General features: G+C 30.2%; 1 protein-coding gene across 4 annotated transcripts in view; it reads right to left on the reverse strand.

Annotated features, from left to right (window-relative positions):
• Positions 1 to 24,715, reverse strand: part of LOC113552018 (putative polypeptide N-acetylgalactosaminyltransferase 9) — a 122,697-nt gene that overhangs the window by 20,628 nt on the left and 77,354 nt on the right. For 3 of the 4 annotated variants that reach the window (XM_026954676.1, XM_026954691.1, XM_026954669.1), the window contains exons 4-6: positions 16,160 to 16,329; positions 9,602 to 9,766; positions 7,985 to 8,133 (exon numbers count right to left, since the gene is read on the reverse strand). In XM_026954676.1, the coding sequence (XP_026810477.1) occupies positions 7,985 to 8,133; positions 9,602 to 9,766; positions 16,160 to 16,329 (484 nt within the window). The remainder of the gene's footprint in view (positions 1 to 7,984; positions 8,134 to 9,601; positions 9,767 to 16,159; positions 16,330 to 24,715) is intronic. The other variant, XM_026954682.1, reaches the window with a different exon arrangement.

Below are 24,715 nucleotides of genomic sequence, written 5' to 3' on the forward strand. Positions count from 1 at the left end.
AATGGATAACGATTTTGTCAATGAAATATAAAAAAAATATAGTTCAGATTTCATTTCAAGTTCTATAATCGTACACACAATTTGTTTTCAAGCAGACTATTTATATACAGTATTTAATTTTAAATTACATATAAATTCTTAATCATGTGTAGTAGTTATAAGTTCAAAATGAATTTTACGCTACGTTAGTATTTTCAGTGCAATTTTTTCAATAAAGATATTCATTATTACTTAGGAAATCATAATCATTATTTCTCTTTGACAAAAAAATAACTATGTACATAAAATGTATTGGATCTCCGCCTGGTTTATTTATATATTGCATCAGCCATATTGCTGAAAACCCACAATAACATTTGCTCACTGTACCGTGGTTGAAGTTGAAGATATGTTCATAGTACTAACATCAGCTCAAAAATTTCGCAAATATTTAAGTATTAAAGTAAATAAATGAGAAACAATACATTATTATTATTATTTTGCTTCTAGTATAAAATGTTAGTTTGATTGTGTATAGGTAATAGTGCACTTTAAATGTTAATATTATTTTGCTTTATATAGGTATTAATGCAGAATGGAAGTAAGAGTTAAATTTAATTAAGGCTTTAGGTTGCTTTTTTTAAAGTTGATTAAATAACTCAATAACATTAACGAGGAATAAAAAGAAATTAATGTATAAAAATTATTGTGTAGAACAAATAAAATAATTTTGTATCAGATCAAGGTCATTATAAAAAAAAAAAAATTATAGTTACACGTAAATAATATAGTATAAATACACAGGGAATTTAAATAGTACATAATAATATAACGTTACTATTAAAACATAAATTATAATTCAGGTTTTTAAGTTTCTATGCGAAATTGTAAGTAATTTTTCATTTTCAATGAATTGCGCGTAGACATCATAGCCATGAAATAACATTAAGTATTTAATTGATCAATTTATTATTTTTTATATAAATGGAACAAACTAAGTCACAAGCATTTAGATAAAAATTGAAATTGTATAAAATATCAAACGAAAATAAAAACTCTTTCATCGAATAACTATAAAACAACCATTTTAGGAACTTTAACTTGATAGACTAGTATTCCTTTTAAAATGTATAAAAAAAAATCAAAGGCCACAAACTACTATAACCTAAACTATACATTTTTAGATTTTGAACAGAATAATAAATGTATTAATTTTTAATATGTGTCTTATTTTCGTGTATCGTCATATTTTTGAGTAGTAAAAACACTTGGATTTTGAGAATGGTTTAAAGTAAAAAGTTAGATCTTGTCGGTCAGGGAGTTTAAAAGAAAAAAATTCCTCTATTATTTTCCAAAATAACTGTGAAAAATGAAAACAAAATTACAAAAAATCTGTCATACTATTAAACCTGATTATTTAAACTATTACCATTATTTAATAAAAATTATTTTGTTATTTAGGTAATTGTAATCAAATATGAATACTGTAGATACTAAAATGAAAAATATATATTATAGGTGCTTATAATTTTTTAATATTACGTTGTTTATTAGATATTATACTTATAAATAAAGATTTTTTTAAAAATATTTAGACTAATATAGTTTTAATTTCCTATAACATAATAGTATTAAATACCAAATTCAATGTTTTGATAACATCTTAAAATTATTGGTAATCCATTAAATTATAAAAACAACAACAGTTACTTAAATATAAAAATAACTACGTTTTATTATGCACAATTTTTCACAAATAATAAAGAATAAATAATTGTATTTCTTTAAAATATAAATAAGCTATTATTATTTGATATATAGCGATGAAGATATTTAAATTTAAATTTTACTAAATTTACATAACTGTAAACTAGGCACACATAAATTACATACATATAATGAGTGTCATCTTGGCATTAGTTCAAAATAAGATATAAAAAAAAAAAAATTAAATTTCCTTAGTTGTGAGTTTCCAAGGCTTCTTTTGAAATATAATGGTTATTAAAAAATTGATGAGCCATATTTACGTATTTTGGAAATTCGCTATTTACGGAATTTCCCTAATATTAAATTTACAACATTTTAAATAAAAACCAAAAAAAGTGTCATTTTAAATTGTTAAAATAAAGAATCTAAATTACATATTTGTTATTTCCAGTTAATACTTATTAATGTAATTTTTTGGTGTTTATATAGGTATAATTTAAATTCATGTAAATTAGTTTTAAAAAGCGTACCCATAGTATTATTCATGATCTGGTACACATTTAGTAGTTAGAAGATGTGTCCAGAGTCTAATGGACTTAAATTTGTAGGCCAATGTCGTGTATAATTTACACTTTTAAAATATAGAGGATAGAGTGGGGTTAAGTGAAAAATAAAAAGGAAAATTTCGAATAAACGATGGCTTTAATTATACGATATTAACGCGAGCACAAAGAGAACGGTGTATACAAAACAAGTTGAAAATATTGTATATTTCGCTTGTGCGGTAGGTATTATATATATATATATATTGTGGATGCATAATAATAATTAACATTAACGAGACAGCGAATTTTTAATTTCTATATTTACTTTTTTCACTCTGAATTAAGTAAAGAGCACATAAAGCGGTCGTAAATGTTTTTTTTTTAAATTTTATTTTGTTTTTTAGACCGTTAATAAAATCCACGACTAGAGTATATATAGGAATAAAGAAACGAACCATTGCGTACCACGTTGGTATGGAAGCAAAACAATTCGAGTGTAAACTTCTGTGTTGACGTAGCTTTTTCTAACAGTAGTATTCTCACATTTTGATCATGCGCAAGTCTTGAGCGTATACTGAGATATACTGATATCAAGTTTCTTTAATTAATTGCTAAATCTTGTTCCGAAGACTCAAACGGGTAAAATACATTGAAATCGAATTAAATAAAAACAAAAACATTATAACTAAAATCAAATATTATTTTTTCGTTTTTTATTTAAAGAAATAACACTTAATTATTACGAGGTCATTAAGAGTTATCGTCAATATATATTTTTGTTAAAACAGAAACTGGCATTAAACAGTAGTTTACACGCTTTTATCATAGATTTAATGTTTATTTTAAACTAGCAAAAAAAAAAGTTGTGGATTTATACTATATTATAGCCAGGATAGAGTTTTATAAATTTTGTTTTTTGTGTGTACTGTATTTTTTTGTTTTAGTTTCACTAATATTTGTACACAATTTTTTTTACAATAATATACAAACATTCTCGCTTTTTTAATCAAAACGTTTTCTGTAAATTCTTATAAAGGTAATATATAATATATAAACATAATAATTATGACCAATTTAAAAATACATTTTATAGGCCATATAATTATGGTGATGTAGTTGTCACAGGTATGTGGAAAATGAAACAAAACAGGGTTAAAAAAAAAATGAATTTAAATAAATACTATATCCAAATAATATAATGTACATAATATTATATTGTATTTTTTTAATAAACTAAAACAAACTATACCGACTGCAGCTGAATTTAATTGTCATTGGAAATACTTGCTATACATATATACATACTCTACCGGACATATATACACATTATATATTATAAACAATATTATATATATATATATATACTATACAAGCGGGGTTTTAATTTCTACCACTTTCACACCCACAGTACAGTCGTTTCGAGAACTCGGGTCGTTATTATAAAAGCTCTAGGGATTGTTTAGATGGATGAAGAGTCGTATTATTACTATAAATATAATATACATATATAACTACACATACATGAAACGTCGTGTGTATAGAGAGTATATAACACAATATACTTGGGTTTTGAAACACCGAGTTTAATTTTTGCGTTTTTAATTTTCATTATATAGCACTGTACGGTCGTAATAAACCAACGAGGAGGGATAAACACTTATTTTGTTTCAAATGGTTTGCTTGTGAAATAAAGACAAAAACAAAATAACTATTATTACAACAAGCGACTATAAAACTACACGTCGTCTACTACCTGTCCACGTGACGTTTTTTTTGCACGAAACTTTATTTGATAGAATTACTTTGATTTGTTACGACTCGACAAACAATAAAATCATGTTCGCTAATCAAAACAATTATTGGCGTCCCTTATATATATATAATACGTATAATAATATATTTATACAAAACGGAACATCATATACTGACCATGTGAATATCCCACATAAATCCCGTTCTTAAGTAAGATTTATGGTATCAATGAACGAGCAAGGCCGGATTAAAGCTAGACAGAGAGGGCATTTGCAAGTTTTGTAAAATTGTTTAAAATATTACAGCATAATTAATAAGCTTAAGTATATTTATTGAGTACAAATTATCATTTGTATTTTAAACGCTAGAAAAATATCTGAATATTTAGAAAATATCTAATTAGGTGGTCGAATAGTCATTTTCGTAGTATATCTACACGCTACATTTTTATCGGGGTTGCAGTATATAGAGGAACATAATGATACATAAGGAAAATAGAAAAGCAAACGCTATGGAAAAACGCCATTTCATACATGGAAAATGAACGTAAGTTTGATTACGTGAATGCGGGAAAGAAAAATCAAACCAAAACTGACAATCAGAACTCTGTTGTGTAACGTGAGCGACTCTAAAGCCCGTCTAAACGATAATAATCGTGATGTACATACATCACAATCATGACGTCGTAATGCGTTAAAACGATCACCCGTTGTCCTATAATCGGACCTGCACTATTATTTATGACCATCGATGGCGCACATGTGGGGTACAAGGGACCTTATCAATGGCCAATTTTCAAATGATCTAATTTAGTTTATGTGGAACAAAATATAATATTAAACTATAAAAATAACATACAACGAGGCTTATTTGATTTTATAATTATTATTATCGTTTGACTAAGTAATTTTTATGTTTATGCCGTTTATGGTATCGAAATAAATTGTTATTGTAAAGAATAAAGTAATATTTGAATATCACTGCGCCGAAAGAGTTTAATTTAAATTTAAATAAAAGATTTTGACGAGAGTTTAGAATAGAATTAATCGTATTGAAAATGTTATAAAGTAATGCTGAATTCATTATAATTATAATTTTACTAACAATTTAAGGTAGTTTGTACTCTGAAAATGATAAATTTAAGAAATCAGTCATACCTAGGTATCATAATATAGTATCTAAAATTAATAACATAATTGTAGTGTCCATACATTAGACAGTATCTCGAATGGCAGGAAAAAAAAGCAACTATTGTACACATTATATTACATATACGCACAACACACGCCCAGGTATACGGCTTCGGTTGCCAGGACGATGTTTAACATGCACGCGGGGGGCGATTTCGGCGTTTCCCCGAAAAACCCGTGGTAGGTGTATCACCCGAAACGACCAGGATAATAATTATTCGTGGTCCACGTTATCGGGTATCCCGCAGCGCATACTACCTACGGCAAAAACGCTCGTGGCAAATTTGTTTGGCAAACATTATGGTGTCGAGTTTAGGCATATACAGGACGATTCACCAATTATGATCACCCTTTTTTCTTTTCCAACATTTAAATAATTCAAAATATAATTCTTGGAATTTTTAAACAGATATATACACCATATTTTCAAATGTTTAAGATGTTTGTATTACTTAAGAAGTGTCCTGTGTATATCAAAATAGTTATTTTTAAAATTATTTTCAATGAAAAGGATAGATTCTATTTAGAAAACATACATTTTAAACGACACAGGATTCTTTTTAAATAGTACAAAAATCTCAAGAATTTTAAAATATGGTCTTTGTTCAAAACTTAATAAATAAGATTTTTCATTATTAAAGGAAGAAAATGTGGTGAGCATATTCAGTGAATCACTCTGTATATACTCACATGTACCGTGGTATACAATTATACTAATATATGCATGAATGTATACATATCTATAAAGTATTAGTATATATTTTGGATCGGTCCGATCAATGTGACCGGAGCTTCATGGAGCGAAGAGTCGAAGAAATAACCCGATGCAAAGGCTGTACAGATTTGTTTAGCGATAATTAATTGCGAATAAGATCAGCGTTGTTTTAAGATTTGCGATTATATAATGTTGTCAAACAATGTAAACTGAGGGAGTTTCCTGTTTTCCACATGCGAATTATTCGAGATCATTAACCACGGAGACGGTTAGAGTTCGCGTAAATACATGAATTTACACAATAACTACGACTTAAAATAGGTACAGCCTACGACTGTTGTTTTGATAAACAATTTTAAGCAGATGGCTGTGATATCACACGTGTTATTTATTTAACGGTTTTTGCATCGTATATAGAATTACCTGGTATTCTGAAATAACTGGTTTACTCAAATATTATTTGCTAAATTTCCTTCAATTTATGACCACGTATGCAGTGATGTATATAATTTTATTTTAATAAAGTGAAGCGTTTTTGTTTATGACCACACGCGTATAATTATATCTAAAATCATTCCAGCCCGTCAGACCGGTATATTTAGTGACGAAGGCGCCGCGCCGCTGATGACAATAATTTGTCGACCATACATGTTCATGATATCTTAAACGATATATCCAACTCTAGTACACGAATGCTATAATATGTAAAATACTTATTAATAATAATCAGTCAACTACTTTGTTCAAATTTTCTTAGGCGCAATGGCTGGAAACAGGTTAATTTAGATGTGTTTTACCGTACAGATAATCATATCAACTGCGCTGCAAGTTGAAATTATTTATAAAAGTATATTATTTTTTTCTCTTTTAGTAATTCCGCGCCATATAATTTTATTTTATTTTTTAACTCTGTTGCACTGCAACATTCTTTGTGAAAACACTTTTTTTTTATTAACGTCAAAAGATTCGATTTTCCACCTTGTCGGACTTTGTTTTTTTTTCGTTCTGGACCTGTTGTAACGTATAATATTTTTCAACAATATTCTATGTTCATTCGTTTACTCATAATATATTATATGCTACAAACAATTTACTTCTAATTTACAGATTTTTAATTAATTTATTCAAATTTTAATCCCCGATTTCAAAATCATCGCATCTATAATAACGCGCAGTTTGTGGTTTCGTATATTACATGAAAATAATTATTGGAATGGCGAAATTAGCGATATTATGTGCCAAATAATTATATATTCTTTGGCCACGTATATAATAAATATACCGATAACGATAATATTCAAACATTTTGAAACTAACGCCAAACATCAACGTCATCGAACAACAGTGCAATACAGAATTAATATAGGATTTCAGACTTTAATTAAATTAATAGGCGTTTCCCAATTATTGTTTAAAAACTGTCAATGCGCATATTTTTGATACGTTAAGCCTATCGAATGAATCAATAGTACCTATGTATACACTATATATTGTACATTTTCTATATACGTACATAATATTATATTAGATTCATGGATTAGTTTATATTACGCGCACAGTCAGTTTTGAACATGTACACCTATACTTAATATAATGGACTTCACGTTTCAAAAGACTCTAGAGGATTTCCCATAATAAACCCGTACTTGAAATTAGGTACTTAAAAAAGGTCCTATTTGATTTTAATTAACGCACGCCCTAAAAAGAACAAAGACAATTTTTTTTATCAGAAGATGCAATATCCGCAAAGCTAAACGAATATTTATACAGGGTATACCGGGGGGAGAGAGTCACCTACAAAAGCTTTTTTCCGTTTTATGAACATAACATAATATAATAATAATAATAATATTAATAATAATAATAATAATGATGATCATAATATATATATATATATTATACGTATTATAATAATTCGTAAAAAGCATCAACCACGGTCGAGTGGCCGCAGTAATTCATAAAGTCCGTCTCGTCTTCTATAATAATATTATATAGAACACTATTGCATACTGCATTTAAGATATACCTCTATTGTTTTTTGACGTAATAACGTTTGGTTTTTAACATTTAATAAACAATTAGGTTGATTGCCATACCTGCAAGTTCCAATCGAATCCTCCTACGTTCACGCCACCGGCGTCTCTGTAGTGGAACTCCAGCGACGAATCATCGATTACGTCAATCACCGGACATACGACAGTCGACGCTTCGCGGGCAATTCGGTCCAACAATGGCTCTAGCCATCCTGAGAAATAAAAACAACAATAGCCACCAAAGTGTCACAAACAAGCGCACGCTTCATTCGCACGTGAATATTTATAGATATCATAATTTAACCATCTGTTAGTACATATAACAAATAATAATACATTAGTATAACTATTATAATTATATACCACCAGACGAGAGTGTACACAATTGTGATGAACTGCTATGCCTAATCGTTGTACATTATATGAGTCTATGAATTCGGAAATTTTGAAAAAAATGTCGTATTTTAGGAATGTTTATAACCTAATATTTCAAAAACAAAAATATCGAAAATTAAAGAAAAGTGTAACTGTAAACGGCGTTGTAAATCCCATTGTTATATTTTAAGCTCGCTGAACACTATTTAATAAACGATAAAAAATTATACAAATTTAAGTGTTGAAGTTTGTCGATTATTGAAAGAATTTAATCGTTCTCTCGAATTCAAAGTTTTTAGAAAAGATTAATACACACGCTATTACTAATTACAGTTTATAAAATAAACAAGTTTTAACTATGTGAAAATATTAGTACCTATACACTAAAAATGTGTCAATAAATTAAAATCAATAAAATTTTATATGAAATGAGAGTCATGGCATTTTATTTAAATGGGAAAACGCGAAGATAAAAATAAAATTAAGGTAACGAGTAATATATTTTTTTGTATTTAAGAAATTCAAACGGTGACAGCTATCGTTAACAAAATACAATTGACCATTGATATGAGGATTGATGAGACTTTAATTCAAAAAGAAAAAATATCGGAGACGTAATAAAAAAAATAAAAACAATAAACAGCTAAAAGCCACGGTTAAACGAATAAATCGAAGTGACCGTGACGACGTTAGACTGCGCCTGATGGTACATAATATGATAAATATATGGTAACGTTAGCAAAGCTGCTGCCAAATAATATGCCATTCACAATATCATACACGACAATACCTCGACAAGTGTAAAAGCGATTCCGGATAAAAAAAAAATAATATGATAAAAACCCATTTACTTTATATTATATTATGTAGGTATATGTTATGATAAAAAGCTGCAACAACGGACGTGCGCGGGGGCCACATATTCTATAAATACATATATACACAATAAACGACATAACATGCGACGGGCACAAACGGATTTCGAAACAATTCGGACGAATAATGATTATTACGGCTGCCGGCTGCGTGATATTCCTCGGTCAGTACGGGGTAATAATAATATAATGTACATCACGCGACGATATTGAAATTTATTGTTTTGGGCGCAGATATTCGGTCTGAGATTGTCGCCCGTGTTTTGTTATTGACTACTAAATTTTCGCGTAAATTGCGTTTCGAAAATCCGCAAGTACCCATGACGAAATGAAATATGATATAATAATAAAAAATACAACACGTTGTATTATTACAAGTATATAATATAATTTTATACTATTTTATATTGCCGTGGTTGACGAGACTTACCTTCGGTACACTCGCAATGCGAGTCGAGATAAGTGAGAACGGGCGCGGATGCGTACCTCGCACCCATCAGCCTAGCTCGTATAAGTCCTTCTCTTTTTTTGGCGCGGACGATTTTTATTTTCGGATAGTTTTCCGAGTACTCCTCAAGTTGAGTTTTGAGATGAGCTGAGAAAATAATAAAATGTATAAACATATTAATATTGTAATATTGGAATATATATATATATATATTAATTTCAGGGTGGACGCAATAGTCATCATCGATGATGTTATTTTTATATTTAAAATATTTTATTCGTACGTTTTATATATTGTAAGTTTACACAGCCACAACCGCGCCGGGCCGGGATCTTCTTCTGAACAATTTACGTTCGCGGATAATTCATGAGAAATAGTGAGAAATTTTGAGTCAAACATTACGCAAATACGTTTGAAGGATGTTGTAGACACGAAAATCGTATGGAATGACGAATTAATGACTGACGGTCGTGATTTCATCACCGCCGTGTGTATATATAGTTGTATGTCTGTGTACGTCAAACACGTTACGCTATTCAATAACCGGTGGAAATGCTCCAACGCGTAATTGAGTAATTCGTTTCAACATATGTACATTAATTATTTCAAATATGAAATTAATTAAACAAGACGTGCGCGGCAATCACTGTGACACAAAATATCCTATCAGTATTCCAAACACATCCGTATCGATTTTGGAAGACACACGGGTTTAAATATCAATGTACAATATCTAAAATCGAATGTCCAAACGCTATCGGACAGGTATACGTATTTTGTATATTGGTATTATACTAAAATTAATAGATGACTGTATAGCGAAAGCTATAATGTGTACCTGTCATGCCCCATGGTTTCAAATAGGTATTGACAAACGTCTACGGATCTCGGCAATTATTTCGTCCACTCAGCCAAACAATAAAAATCAATGGACTTGACACTATATTTTTATTTCATTAAACTGTTTACTATACGAACGATATAATCGCTCCAGATATTTTACGTAAATAAATCCAAATAGATACCAAAATATAAAAAGATAAAAAGATTAATTAATATTCTATAACTTGGAGAGCATAATAAATAGCTTTTAATTTTTTTTTCCAAATTTCAGACACAAACTTATAGTGTATTATTTAACAATGTTCATGCAATTAATTCTAATAGAGATTGTGCTAGTAATATAATATTAAATATTGTATAACGTAAATATATTTATAAATGTATTATTGCATGACCTTGCACATTGCCACGAGAATAATTTCACCATTAAATTTTTGTGGGTCGCATTGTATTATTATTTTCAGTGAAAGGACTACGAGTATAAAAACTACATACAAATATATAATATATTATGGGACACAGGTAGGCGGAACTAGTACACTGCAAATTATTCCGCAAATGTTAAATGGCCATGTTCGATTGATGAAAAATGCGTCTGGTAACGAAACACTGTGATTGCAGCATTGTTCAGGTACATTGATTGCGATGCTTAGCGATCACGACAATGCTATAAATCAACAGTTATATACAAACGGTTGTGTGAGCAAAAACATCTTTAGCACAAGGGACATGATATATTAAGTGTTAACAATGCAAAGTGATGTTTTACAATTCCCGTAAACAATGGACGTGCACAAGTGTGCACGTAGCAATCAGCCGATTTACATTATTTGCATGGGTATATATGCGTTTGTTCAAATTGAATTCATTTTCTTACCACCTACCTACAGTTTGTTTGATCAACACAAATAATAATTTCTGAGTTCGAATTATGTTTTCGATAAACCTTTAAATCCAGCTTTTTGCACGAAGCATTTTTTCTCGCTTGTTGTTTATTATTTAAAGGTCTTTTATAGGCAGCAATATGTATATATTATGTAAGTATACAAAATTCTATATTTTTAGTTATTTGTTTTTTTTTTTTTAATTTTTTGAACTAACTAAAATAAAAGCAATAAGTCAATAACACGCGATTCGTCAAAACATGTACAAGTAACACAAAATATAATAACATATATTAAATTTATTAGATATATTATTTAGTAAAAAGCATCCGCGGGTGAAATGAAATACGTATATTACATTATATTAGATAAGGCCAGCTATAAATAATATGTATTGCCGACCACCGGAGATTGATATTCTGATCGCACGGCTACATAGTATAATATTATATATTATTATTATAGCGTCGTCGGCACATCGAATCGGTCATGGAGCTTGACAAATTACTAAGTTATGACTATGTCATGATGACTAGAAGTAGAGCGCCATCGGATGACCTCTCACCACTGTTTATTTCCATGCGACAAAATCCGTGTTATAGAATACAATATATTGTTTGATCCTTCACTCCACCACCACCACCCGACCAATGACTTGGTATTGGACGCCGGGTCATAGCTCACTCATACTCCGGAACGCGTTACCGCCCATTAAGTTTGTCCAAAGGTCAGATTTATGTTTGGTATTTCCTCTCTCTTGAAAATTTACCCGTGAATAAGACGTATCCGGCGACGGCGGCAGCAGCCCGGGATTAATTGGGTCGAAAGCCTTTTAATGACCGGAAGCGGACGTGTCCGTCTGAGATCGGCGAGTGAAAATCAAAAGACCAAATTTATAGGAGGTTGGTGCAAACCTCTTTGCCCGCTGCCTGGTTAGGTAACGTTAGGTTATATATGTATACGCGGGCGCGCACATAATTGACAGCGTTCTACCGTTCGTGGTAGCCATGTTGGATCGTTTCAACGTGAGTATTATTATTATTGTACATAAACTATATATGAACCACGCCACCTGGGATGGATTCACGAGGACGTAGTCAAGAAAAACGAATAATCAGAAATCATGTTTGTGTTATTTTTTAGAAATTATATGATAACTACATAGACCAAGGCAAACTTCGGTATGCGAATCTCGGATACATATAATTTTTTACACGTGACTGGTAAAAAAATTAACGTATTATCTTATGTGCAGTGACAATATAATAAAAAAATATATGTTTAATAGAGACATGCTATACGATAGAACTTGGGTTTATTTTGTTCTTCCTCAAACGCGATTAGCTTATTTGTATATATATATATATATGAAGATACCTTATAATATACTTCCCCAACTATATTTGAATACTTAATGGAAATTAATAATTCGACTTATAAAATATTCACATAAATTAACTGTATAAAACAGCTATATCCAAGTTTATGAAACGCGTTTTTATTTTTTATTTTTTAGTAAACCAAAAACTATTATAATTTATAATATGATGGCTTACAAATACAGTATATTTATCTTATAATATCGTATTTCAAACATATTGATCCGAAAAAAGTTATTGACATGGACAAAAAAGGTGAGCACGCCGTATATTATATTGTATAGGTCCTTGCGTTAAAATTGTTAGAAATATAATGATGTAGATTTTTGTATGTATATATTATATATTTATATACTATTCAGGTATATAAGTTTATAGAACATATGGTATATAAATATCGCATATCGACTCTATAGGGAACGAAAGAAAAACATAAAACTCGCAGAGACCTTCGTTCCTCGCCCCACTACCCGGATACTTCGAATATTCAATAACGTTTCCGATATCGATCAGTCTATTTTTTTAATGGTTGGAAAATGTTGAAAAACGTTCACAACCGTTATTTATTTGTCGTATTCATCGTCATCATTATAGGTACCTGTGCTTATTTTCTCCTTTTTTATTTTTTATTTTTACTTCTGATGAAAATCGAATTCCGCTGTGGACCTTCCGCTACGCAGTATATTAACTACGTATATATCTAAAATGTATAAAATATAAACAAAGTGCTTATAGTTTATGTAGGCCTAATATATTAATGTCTGGTTTAAAAAATATTATTATGAATATTATAATAACGTATTTTTTCTTTAATACTACAACTTCGATTGACTAGATATAGTTATCAAGATTTCGGTTGTTTTTAAACTCGAATTTATCTGTAGAATAATATATATAAACAGGTAGTTGTCAATTACCGATTACGCGATGCGATGAGCAAAATGAAACGGGATACTCAGCATCGATAGAATAAATGGGCAATTTCGTATTCGAACGTTAAAATTACAGGACTGTTCTAGAACACCAATAGAAGGCAACGATTGATTGCTAATCAAATGGCGGTTAAAATCGCTGTACCTACGAAGCGAATTGAAAAATAAAATTATAATTTATAAAAGAACCAACAACATACGCCATTTACGGCACGACTGCGGCGTGCAATAATACAAATAATGGATGTACATTTAAATTCGAATTTTGATATCGTCGAGGCCGAATGACGAAATATCGATGAAGTGCAGAATGCAGTTTTATTGCACTGCGCATTACGATCTTAACCTTTTATATTATCATCATCATCACACGAGAAGCACGTCATCGCATTGATCGCCGAGCACACCGATGTTCTTAGATGATAAAAGTGATAGTCGTCTGTATAAATGGATATATTACATAGGTAATATTATAGTATATTATATAAATAATAATTCTGCGGTGAATACGCGAGTGCACCGCAATTGCCTATCCTGGGCGCCGTCTTACGCGCCATCATAATGATAATAATATTATAATGTCATTATTTAACACTCTAAACACGCACAGTCGTCTCCCGCCGCAGGACCAATTTCGGTTTTCGTCGCATCGGCGAAACGCCAAGTCTGTATTAATATATTATTTTGCGAATGCGCAGTTTGTGGAGGTGGAGAGGTTAATGCGTAGCGCGCGACAATAACTCGCCAAACGCATACGTAATTTCAAAGAACTGAAGGAACGGGACTTCAGAATTGGGGTCACGCCTGCTCAAAGACGAGCATAGAAGGATAAAAAAAAAATCGTTAAAACAAAAAAATAATAACGCAAACCCTACGACACATACGCCTTTGTGAAGAACTAATTAAAAATATGTTTTTACGCGTACCTACACGGAACAACTAAAAATAGCGTCACAAAAAAAAAAAAAAATGCAAAGTATAATTTATCAAAAGACCAAATTTAATTGTCTTCTTCATCGTGAAACATAATAATTGGTGTCACAAAATTTACCAAAGCACGGTATTTTTTCCTGAATTTAATCTACAATGTATAATCATAATAAAATAGATATAAATATAATAATTTTTAATTATAATAATATTTGTTCAATTTTATATAAAACTAATTTGAAATTATATGTTTGAAAAAATGAGTAAATAAATAAAATAACTAATATAATTTTGTAAAAGACGTAATTAATCAAAAAATGTAAGCTAATTTTAATTTAACCGAAAAAAAAAAACCCAAGAATATGAGTTATTTAAAACTGATAAAAATATACATATATAAATAATATTCTGACATACGTATAACTTATTTATGTATATAGTATATACTTATACTATATAATACAGGGGTCGCTAACCAGTCGATTTTTCTAGGAATACAGGTCGATCGTTATAAAAATTAATTTTACCATTATCGGTCGATCGCGTAATAAATAATTGGATAATGTGATTTGCTATTCATATCGGTCAAAAATTACAAACAATAATTTGGATTCAAGTATACAAGCAGTTATTTATAACTACATACCAGAATTTTCAAAACTTGTAGAAGAAAACCAATGCCAGTTATCACATTAATAAATTAAATTTTTTTTTACTTTTTCTCGTGTATTATTATTACATAAATATTATTATTTGAAGAAACAACTTTTTTTTTTTTTGCTCATCAAATAAATCTCTTCCTAGGTTGATCACCAGGGTCTTAAAATTGCAAAAGTAGCTTCACTTGTTTGGAAAGGTTGGCGACCCCTGCAGTATAATATATACCACGGGCTTAACGATAATAACAAAGCATGACCCATTTTTGAAAGTATAGATATTTTTATAGGCATAAATATGAAGTGTAATTGAACATGAAAAAAATAAGTAATAAATTGAATGTTAATATTTAATTAAAACTATATCTTTACTTTCATTTTTTAACGATTGCAATAAATTAAAAATACTATACGGAATTAATGTTACTGAACTATGCAAAAACTTTAAAATGTTGTTTTTTAATCTTTATGATTTATACGCGTTATTTTTAAATTAAAATGAATCGCGCGTCGTCGCCGTTGCATATATATAATATTTGTTCTTATACCCTTGAAGCACGGCAGTTCGATACGGAATAATCCAAAAGGAATTTTATATACCTATATACAACATAATATGTTCGTGTTCAGCATATGGTTATAATATAGCATATAGGTTATTGTATTCACGTAAACAGCAAAATTAGTTTTTTTTTTGCTAAATAATTCACCGATAAAAACAATACATAACTACCTAACTCGTTTATAATCTTAAAATAATAATAACTTTGGCAGTTTATGTTCTACGCGCCGTTATTATAATATCGTCTACCACCATCGTCTTAACGCCACAATAGTATATACAAATTACACGTTTGAGGAAATATATGTATAATACCGTGGTCTACTACGATAACATTTTTATATTGTAACTCACGCATATCAGAAAAGTCATCGACTAGAATAATTTCTCGAATGAGGTGTTCTGGCGATCTATCTAGTATGGAATGCACTGTCCGCAGTAAGACGGACCACGCTTCGTTATGGAAACACACGATCACAGATGTCTGGGGTAGGTTGTCCAAATATCGGCCTGGTTTTTTGCACCTAAAATACAGGAATAATGACGTTAGTTTATATTATATAAGTATAGGCATACACTATATATATATATATATATATATTTATGTGACATGTTATTTTTAACGTGAGCGAAGCGAGTTATTATATTATATGGATGTTTATATATAACGTGTATTCCAGTCGGACTACGTCTCTTCCACTCCAACCACGTTACTCCAATAGTGACTAACCCCGCTTTAGCTCCATATAGCTGTTTTCGTCTGGCTAATGGTTCCCAAAGCAATGAATATCAATTACACGTGCACCGCACGGACGTCGCGTCATTAACTGACGCATTAGGCCACGGCTTTTCACCATTATATTATATATTCCTTATACACACACACACACACACATGCCGCACGTCCACATATCATAAAATAACCTGTGACATCAATAGAACCGTGGTTATGGTATAATGTTCACCGTGTAAATTGATCCCTGATGATAATCGCGTGACCTATTTATTATGTGTACTATATACATACACACCTATACGTATGAACGCGCACACGATATCATACCTTTCATTATTAGGTATATGATTATATATATATATGTGTTAGTAATATGAGAAAACATCGATTCCATGATTTTGATTAAATCAGTATCACTAAAAGGCAATGATCAGAGTGCGGGATAAAACGTTGTCGGGTCTTTGGTGAAAAAAGGCATCCATATCGTCCAAATAACTTAAACATTGAAGTTTTGTAAGCATGGGTTACCCCCCCAAAAAAAATCCTTTTATTTATTATATGGCACTATATATGGCAGGTCATATATCACGTGTGGGATTCAGTGGGAGCCGCCTTTTTTCTAGAGGTTGGACAATGAACTACTAATTCACGGAGATCGATATCGAACGAACTATAATACGTAAACTATATTTATGCGTGTCCGTGTGTACACCGTAAACGCGTGGGGTCCAAAGTTAATAAACGGAAATTTGTAAAAGGTCCCAGGGTCTATGTTTAAAAGAGGGACTAGCATAGGGAAAAAACAAAACGCTTTTCAACCGGTGGCTTTTTGATTTATCGCCGGATCCCGTCGAATTAGCCACCACGTTTAAACGCATGGATAAAAACAAAAAAAAAAAAAAAAAAACGAAAAAGCAAAAAAAAAAAAACGAAAACAAAAAAAAACCGAAATAAGCGAGAGGGTGATAGAAGGTAAATGCTGGACCTTTGTATTGTGTGCGAATTTGAACGAGGTAAAAAAGGCTATTATTTTGAATTGCACGACGTCAAAAGCATGCACAACAGGTGGCTTTTTATGCATATGATGTCCGGTGTTTAGGATACTGAAGAAAAGCGTTTAAAAAAATCTGTAGCGTAGTCAAAATATTATTTCAAAATTGAATAAGTTTTTTTTTGTTGTTATTTTGAATATAAAATAAAAATTAAAGAGATTGGATTTAGGCGATTTAGCACATAAGCTACAAGGTTTTTATTTATACGAAATAAAATCAATTAGCAAGTAATAAGAAACATATTATCGCATGCGGTATTAGGAAAAGCCTGATAACGAGATGGATATACGAACATTTCTAAAGTACTGACACATTTATTTACCTATTCTGTATTATTTTATTGACACAATAGTGGTGTTTCAAAAGAATATTTCATAAAATAAATTGTTTATAGAGTCTACGTCGTCCGAAAAGAGAAAACTATACTTCATGCATACGAAACAAATAATACTTCATAATAAAATTGTTTGAAATTTGAAACTTATGATTTTGAATAATTCACGGTTATTGATAGTTTAAACAAAATAAATATATTTACGCGATTAATTATATTCTCTTTGATTAGCGAATACGTATTAACGATGTGGTCATATTCAGCACCTACACACTATTCAGTATTTGTACAACATAATTCGAAAAAAACATTATTTTTACACATAGTTTTCATACATATATAGATATTTCTATAAACCAAAAATGTTAAGGTATACTTGTATATGACTTATCTCTGAAAATTTAATTAACATATACTTTACGTATGCTTTATAAAATCAAAATAAATTTAGCATAAGCATTATATTTAGTTTTATCGTTTGTAAATAATTTTTATTGTCCTGAATATCGATCTCACATATACTTTTATTTATAAATATTAAAAATTGGAAGTTACTTCACCATTAATTTGCTATATATAATAGTTTTGTATTTTTTTAAACATAATTTCCAGTAGCCGATAATATAATTAAATAAGCCCCTATAATAAAAGGCATTTCCAAAATATATAAGATATTTTAATTTTAAACATAACCGTCATTCGTTTGGATACACTTTTCAAGCTACACTGAAAGTGTCGCTCTCTTGATATATAAGTTTGTAGCCACTTCCTTGTATACAAATAACTAATGAATGCTTTCTTAATTTCGTCGTCTGTATCGAAACTTTTTTTTTTCAAAATGTATTTTTAGATTCAATAACAGATGGAAGTTTGACGGTTATAGACCTTTTTTATTAAGTACGAGGAGGGATAAAATATCATAACCAAACTGGTAAAAAAGAGTATATTATAATATGATATAATAAAATATAATTACCAAAAATGTTGTAGCATATTATATTTTAAATTATGTATGACCTATACCAATATATCTATCTGCGAAAGCATATTTATAAGTACCTTTCCAAATTTAAACTAATCTATTTTCTAAGAATTGGAACAAACAGTTATATTTTTTTTGTTAGAAAAATAAGAGTTTAAATTTATCTTACATTATCAGAAAATAATATCCATAGATATAATTAAATAATTTTTTAAATAAAGATATATAGTTATAAGGATTATTTATTATTAAAGGGAAAAATGTTAAATAATTTAAAAAAAATTATGTTGTATGTTATGTAATATTTATAAAAACATATTATTTATAAAGTTTACCTATAAATCATAATACCCATCATATTATATAATATATTTATTTATTCTATTTAATAATAGTAAATTTATACAATTAGTTTGATTTGGGTAAAATGTGCACGTAGTATGCACCTTCTAACAATACAATAATATTATATCATATAGGTCAGGACAGTAGGCTAATAGTATACATATTGAATACATAATAAACCTATTGAGTGTATTTCTAACACACACACACACACACACACATATATATATATATCGTTAAAATGCATAACAAAATAATGATTATCGTTAAGATCACAAATCTTTTTGATTTCAGGGTTAGTAGAAACAATGAACAACTCATGGACTTCATTGCTTCAACCGTTATTACAACACTATCGACCTTATAATATCGCGAGTCGGCCGGATCCGATTGTGCACGCGGCGGCATTCGGCGATCGTGAGCGAGATGATCATTCGTCTTACACATGTGCGTGCACATTATATGTACACCATATTACAATATACAATATGTACCTATACAAATATAACATCATACTGATAGATACAATGCTTAAGTTCGCTGGCCTTATAAACAGAATCAAATTATATTCACAGTGACGAAGGCCGCGGTTGTTCACGGTGTACGAAGACGGGTCGATAAATGCTTTACATTAGCCCGTCCCGCACGCTACCGCCGCCGATACTTTGCTGACGGTTGGAGTGTGGTATGCCAAGGTACCACGTGATAACGAATTGCATTTGTCTGTTCATTATTATCAGCCACGCGTGTATTTATTATACAACTAGACATTATACAATATTATACATGTGTAGTGTTTACGAGTATTATTATGTACGCAGGAATACAGGATCAAGTATATACCACATATTATTATATGTGTATATATTATTATGGGGTGCAATTGTAAAAAGAAACGCATAGTACTATGACAGTATACACCACGTAAGACGATGACCTCGTTTACATTATATAATATATTGTATTATATATGCCTTGTGGCGAAAATACCCAACGGCCGATAGTCTTTCACGCGATTTCGATCGATCGGCGCGCTCCGAGTGTGTATAACGCGACCACATGTGTATTTTAGACGTTTGCATATTAGGTAGAAAACCGTGGAAAATGGGAAGTCGATGGCAATATATTATGATTTTTTTCATGTGATCGCAGTTTTAAAAATAATACCGATTATGATGAGTACCTAATCATTTTATAATATTTTGAGATGTTCGTGTATTATATGGGTAATTTATGACATTGAAGTCTTATGAACAACGATCGACCAAAGTCAATTTCCATGGACAATGTGTCAATGTATTTTAAGTCAGTACTCATCATAGTGGTATAGCTATGGTGGCTGAGAGGGCTGCAGCCCCCCTAAATATTAAGAAAACTTAAAAATTATTTTAATTGTTAATGATTTATGAAAATCGCTACAAAAGTCTTAAATTTCACAAAAATTGATCAGCCCCCCCCTGGAAGAAAAATCTTGGCTACGCCACTAACTCATGACAGTATAAAATTATTCACCGCGAATATAGAAGATGATTTTATATTTATGACTTCGTTGTGACAATAAGTGGCTTGTACATCAACGAATATTATAAATTGATAATCTGTTAATTATATCTATTGCAGACTGCAGTTATACGCAGATATAATACTTATAGAGTGTTATTTGCCGTCGATCAAAATCAAACTATAACTTATAAGTTTGTTTTCGTTCGCAGTTTCACACTGCATATCTGATTTTCTGATATACAGTTGGATGAAATATTCAATGTCGGCAGAAATAATGTACGTCCGGAAACGTCACGCGAGGGAGAATTATTATTAATATGGTATTATATTGTATATATTGTTCATAATGTGATATATACTACGCAAACTATCGAAAACGCAAAGCACGGAAAATACGAAATTTATCTGATCGCAATACTGTATAATATAATATACACTCTGCTATTTACCCCAGTTATTTGTAGAACATCGTACACAAAAACAACAACAGTTTGTGACAGATCAAAGTAGTGTACACACAAATACACACACAATTTTAGACATAATAATTATCGTTAAATATTCCATCAACGAAAATCGATTAGTGGGATTTTCGTGCGTGGGTGGTGGAGCACGTGAGGCGAGGGGCGTTCCTAAACGAGGGCAAGTGTCAAAAAGTGTTTCTAACCATTATTTTTGTGCAATGGGTGTCCGTTGTCAAGGGTCGTTATTATTATAAAATACAATGCGTATTTTTGACAAATTTCACAAAATGAAAAAAAATCTAACTTTTTTCCTATCATTTTATTTTTAAATCGATTGGTCAGAGTTTATAATTTAGAGAATACATACACACATACACCGCTGGTGGTTGGTGGAAGTATAGTTGGTGTTTTTAATTAACTTCATTACATCTATCCCACAGCAGCCGTCCATATCCACTCCCGCCATTTGGTACATATTCAGTTTTAATTAAACCCTCCGGGTCGACCATTATATACACTGTATGCTGTTTGGGACTCCAGCCCCTAACCGGCAAATTACTGGTGCTCACCCGCCAATAGTAATGCACAAGTGGTGATAAATAAAAAGTAAAAAAAAAAACAACGATGACAATAACAACAAGCGAACATTAACTAGACAAACATTTTGCGTGCATATAGGTACGCATTGTGCAGGACTGACTTAGTAGAATTTATTCGGCGGAAGTAGTTTTTACTGCAGCCCGACACAAAATTCTATTTATTTATATTTTGTCTAAAGCCGGTTCACGCCAAACATTTGCGGGGGTGTCGCGGCGGAAGCGTCAAATGGAGGAGGGTTGTGCTGACAAATGGAAAGTTTTACGCCAGCGGGAGGATATAGTTACTGCGGAAGAAAGTTTTCGCGCCCAGGAACGGTGTCAATGAAGGGAGGAGAGGGGTGAGGTAGACGGCGGTGTATTATACAACGCAAATTCTACAAAAGAGCGAATTTCATTTTTCTTCGTAGCTTGTTGGCGTCTATATATATATATTTAATATGTATACATCATGTACGCATTCCTACCACTGAACCTTTTTAGCGCCGAGCTGACCTCGACATGTTTGCTACTATAGCAGTTAGTTATGGCGCCGGCACTTTTTCGATTAATGTAATAATAATGAAATAATAATGCGTATTGTTTCCGTTTATGACCAACGACGTTATATTAACCCTATTTTAACCACACGATAATTACGATAATACGTTCGAGACAACTATACTGAATAATCTGCATAGCACATTCGTTTTTTTCAATAGATTTTCTTAATATTTTAAGGAAAATTCAAATCCGATCTCCAATCTAATGGTAATAACATTAATAACTAACTAATATATTACGGGTACACAATTCACAAGCAATATTTTTAATATTATTAATCTGTTGGTTTAGAATTAAAGTTGAATTTATTTTTAAACTACTACCGAATATAATTTATAATGCACCTATATATTTAACTCGAAAAAAAGTAATGTTATAAAATATAAAACAAAAATAAAAACGTTCGTTTTGTATTGTTTAATAAAAACTGTTTTTATAACTTACAACTTATAAATACGAAACTATAATAGATTAATAATTAAGATTAAAAAAATTCTAAAATTTGGTCGCAGATTATATTATACTCATTACTAGTGTACTTTGAATTATAATATTAACAAAAATGTTTTTCAAAATCTAACAAATTTAATAATAAAACGAGTTTAAAAGAATTACATATTTCAATAATATGTAGGTAGTAGGTACTAATATAGTTAAATAAATATAATATTTTCATAAATCATAAATATATAATAATTCAGGATTTGCAGATAGAGCATAAAATTATAGTTTGTACTACTCCGTTATAAACGTGCCAATTCATGTTGTTTATTTTTCTAAATGTAAACAAATTCCTATGCCGAAATCGTGCACGTCGATTTCCCAATAAGAATTTATTAAAAAAATATTATTACTTTTTCAACTTTTTATTTATAGTCGTAAATCTGTTCGAGTTTTGAAATTAATATGCATGTAAATATTATAATATAGTCAAACAAGTCGAATACAATAATTATTTATAACGTTAAGTAGCTATTTTGGTGGTTTCGTATAACTTAAATTAAAGAAACAATAAAGTCAATACATTTTAAAGGTACTTTTTATAGAAATTAATTACCCATATTCAGGGTCACATTATTGGTTATAATATTATATTGTATAGAAACATTACTCAAACAAGTATGTATTAACAATAATAATACTATAATAATCTCGTATGTAATTATTATTTATAAAAAATGAAAACAATTTACGGAGACCCACGCAGAAGGTTTAAAGCTCATATTTGATGCTATAAGTTAATTAACGATAAAGTTATTAATTTTTTTTTTAAATTAAATATGCAAATAAAGATATAAAAGAAACGAAGAGTATAAATAGTAAATTTAACAAAATTTGAACTACTTATAAGATGGGTAATTTAATGGGTAACTAAGTGTTCAAGGATAACTGCTATGTTGCTTACTACCACGTAAGATCAAAAAATAATGCATGCCCGTGATTAAAAAAATGAATAATATTTTTTACAAAGATATATTAGAAAATCGATGGAAACGTTGAAGAATACTTTAAAAAGGCTACGCGAGCGAAAAATATATTTTAAAAATGCTACTTTTAAATTATCAACAAAAAATTACAAGGCCATGCCGGGCACGATAGCTAGTATAAAGTTTATATATTAAAAATATATCATTAATTATACATCGAATTAGAAAACCAAAAATATAATTTATCCATATCACGCGTTATGGTAAAAATATATATTATAACATTAGGTGACCAAATTTAACACAGATGTATTTTGAACGGACAACGAAGTGTACGGCGACACTATATAATATAATATAAAATTTTATAATATACATATATTGTGACCAGACAGCCATAATAAATTCTCATAGATATATTAATTGTAATAATGTATGATTTTATGGGAGCCATCATGATATCGATTATAGTCGGGTTCAAAAATTAATGTGATTTTGATGATCCCTTTCATAATATATATAATTAAATAAATAAGAAAAGAAATTACTGTTGTTTAATGCATATTTATTAACTGCGAACCGTCAGCGTCACGCGTTAAAGGATTGCGTGCGTATAATAAGCTCATGTAATAACGCGCATTACGCGCCATACGCTGGAATAATGATAATACATCGGACGCGCGTAACGATTTCGAATTATAATACTATAGCGGCGGCGTCGGCTCTTTGGAGTTCCTGCCATTACCATTATTATATTAAATTTGTATTTATATATTGTTTTTTTTGTTTTCTCATCTCGGAATGCGCGAGGTGCGACTGATGACCGTTAAAACCTCGAGTTCTCGGTGGAAACATATAATAATATTGTACCACAAGTAACGTTTGCGGTGTAGCCGCAGTGTAAAGCCACCTTCTCATTACCGTCAGT

This window comes from Rhopalosiphum maidis, chromosome 1, assembly GCF_003676215.2.
Source record: "Rhopalosiphum maidis isolate BTI-1 chromosome 1, ASM367621v3, whole genome shotgun sequence".
In the NCBI taxonomy this organism is placed as follows: domain Eukaryota; kingdom Metazoa; phylum Arthropoda; class Insecta; order Hemiptera; family Aphididae; genus Rhopalosiphum; species Rhopalosiphum maidis.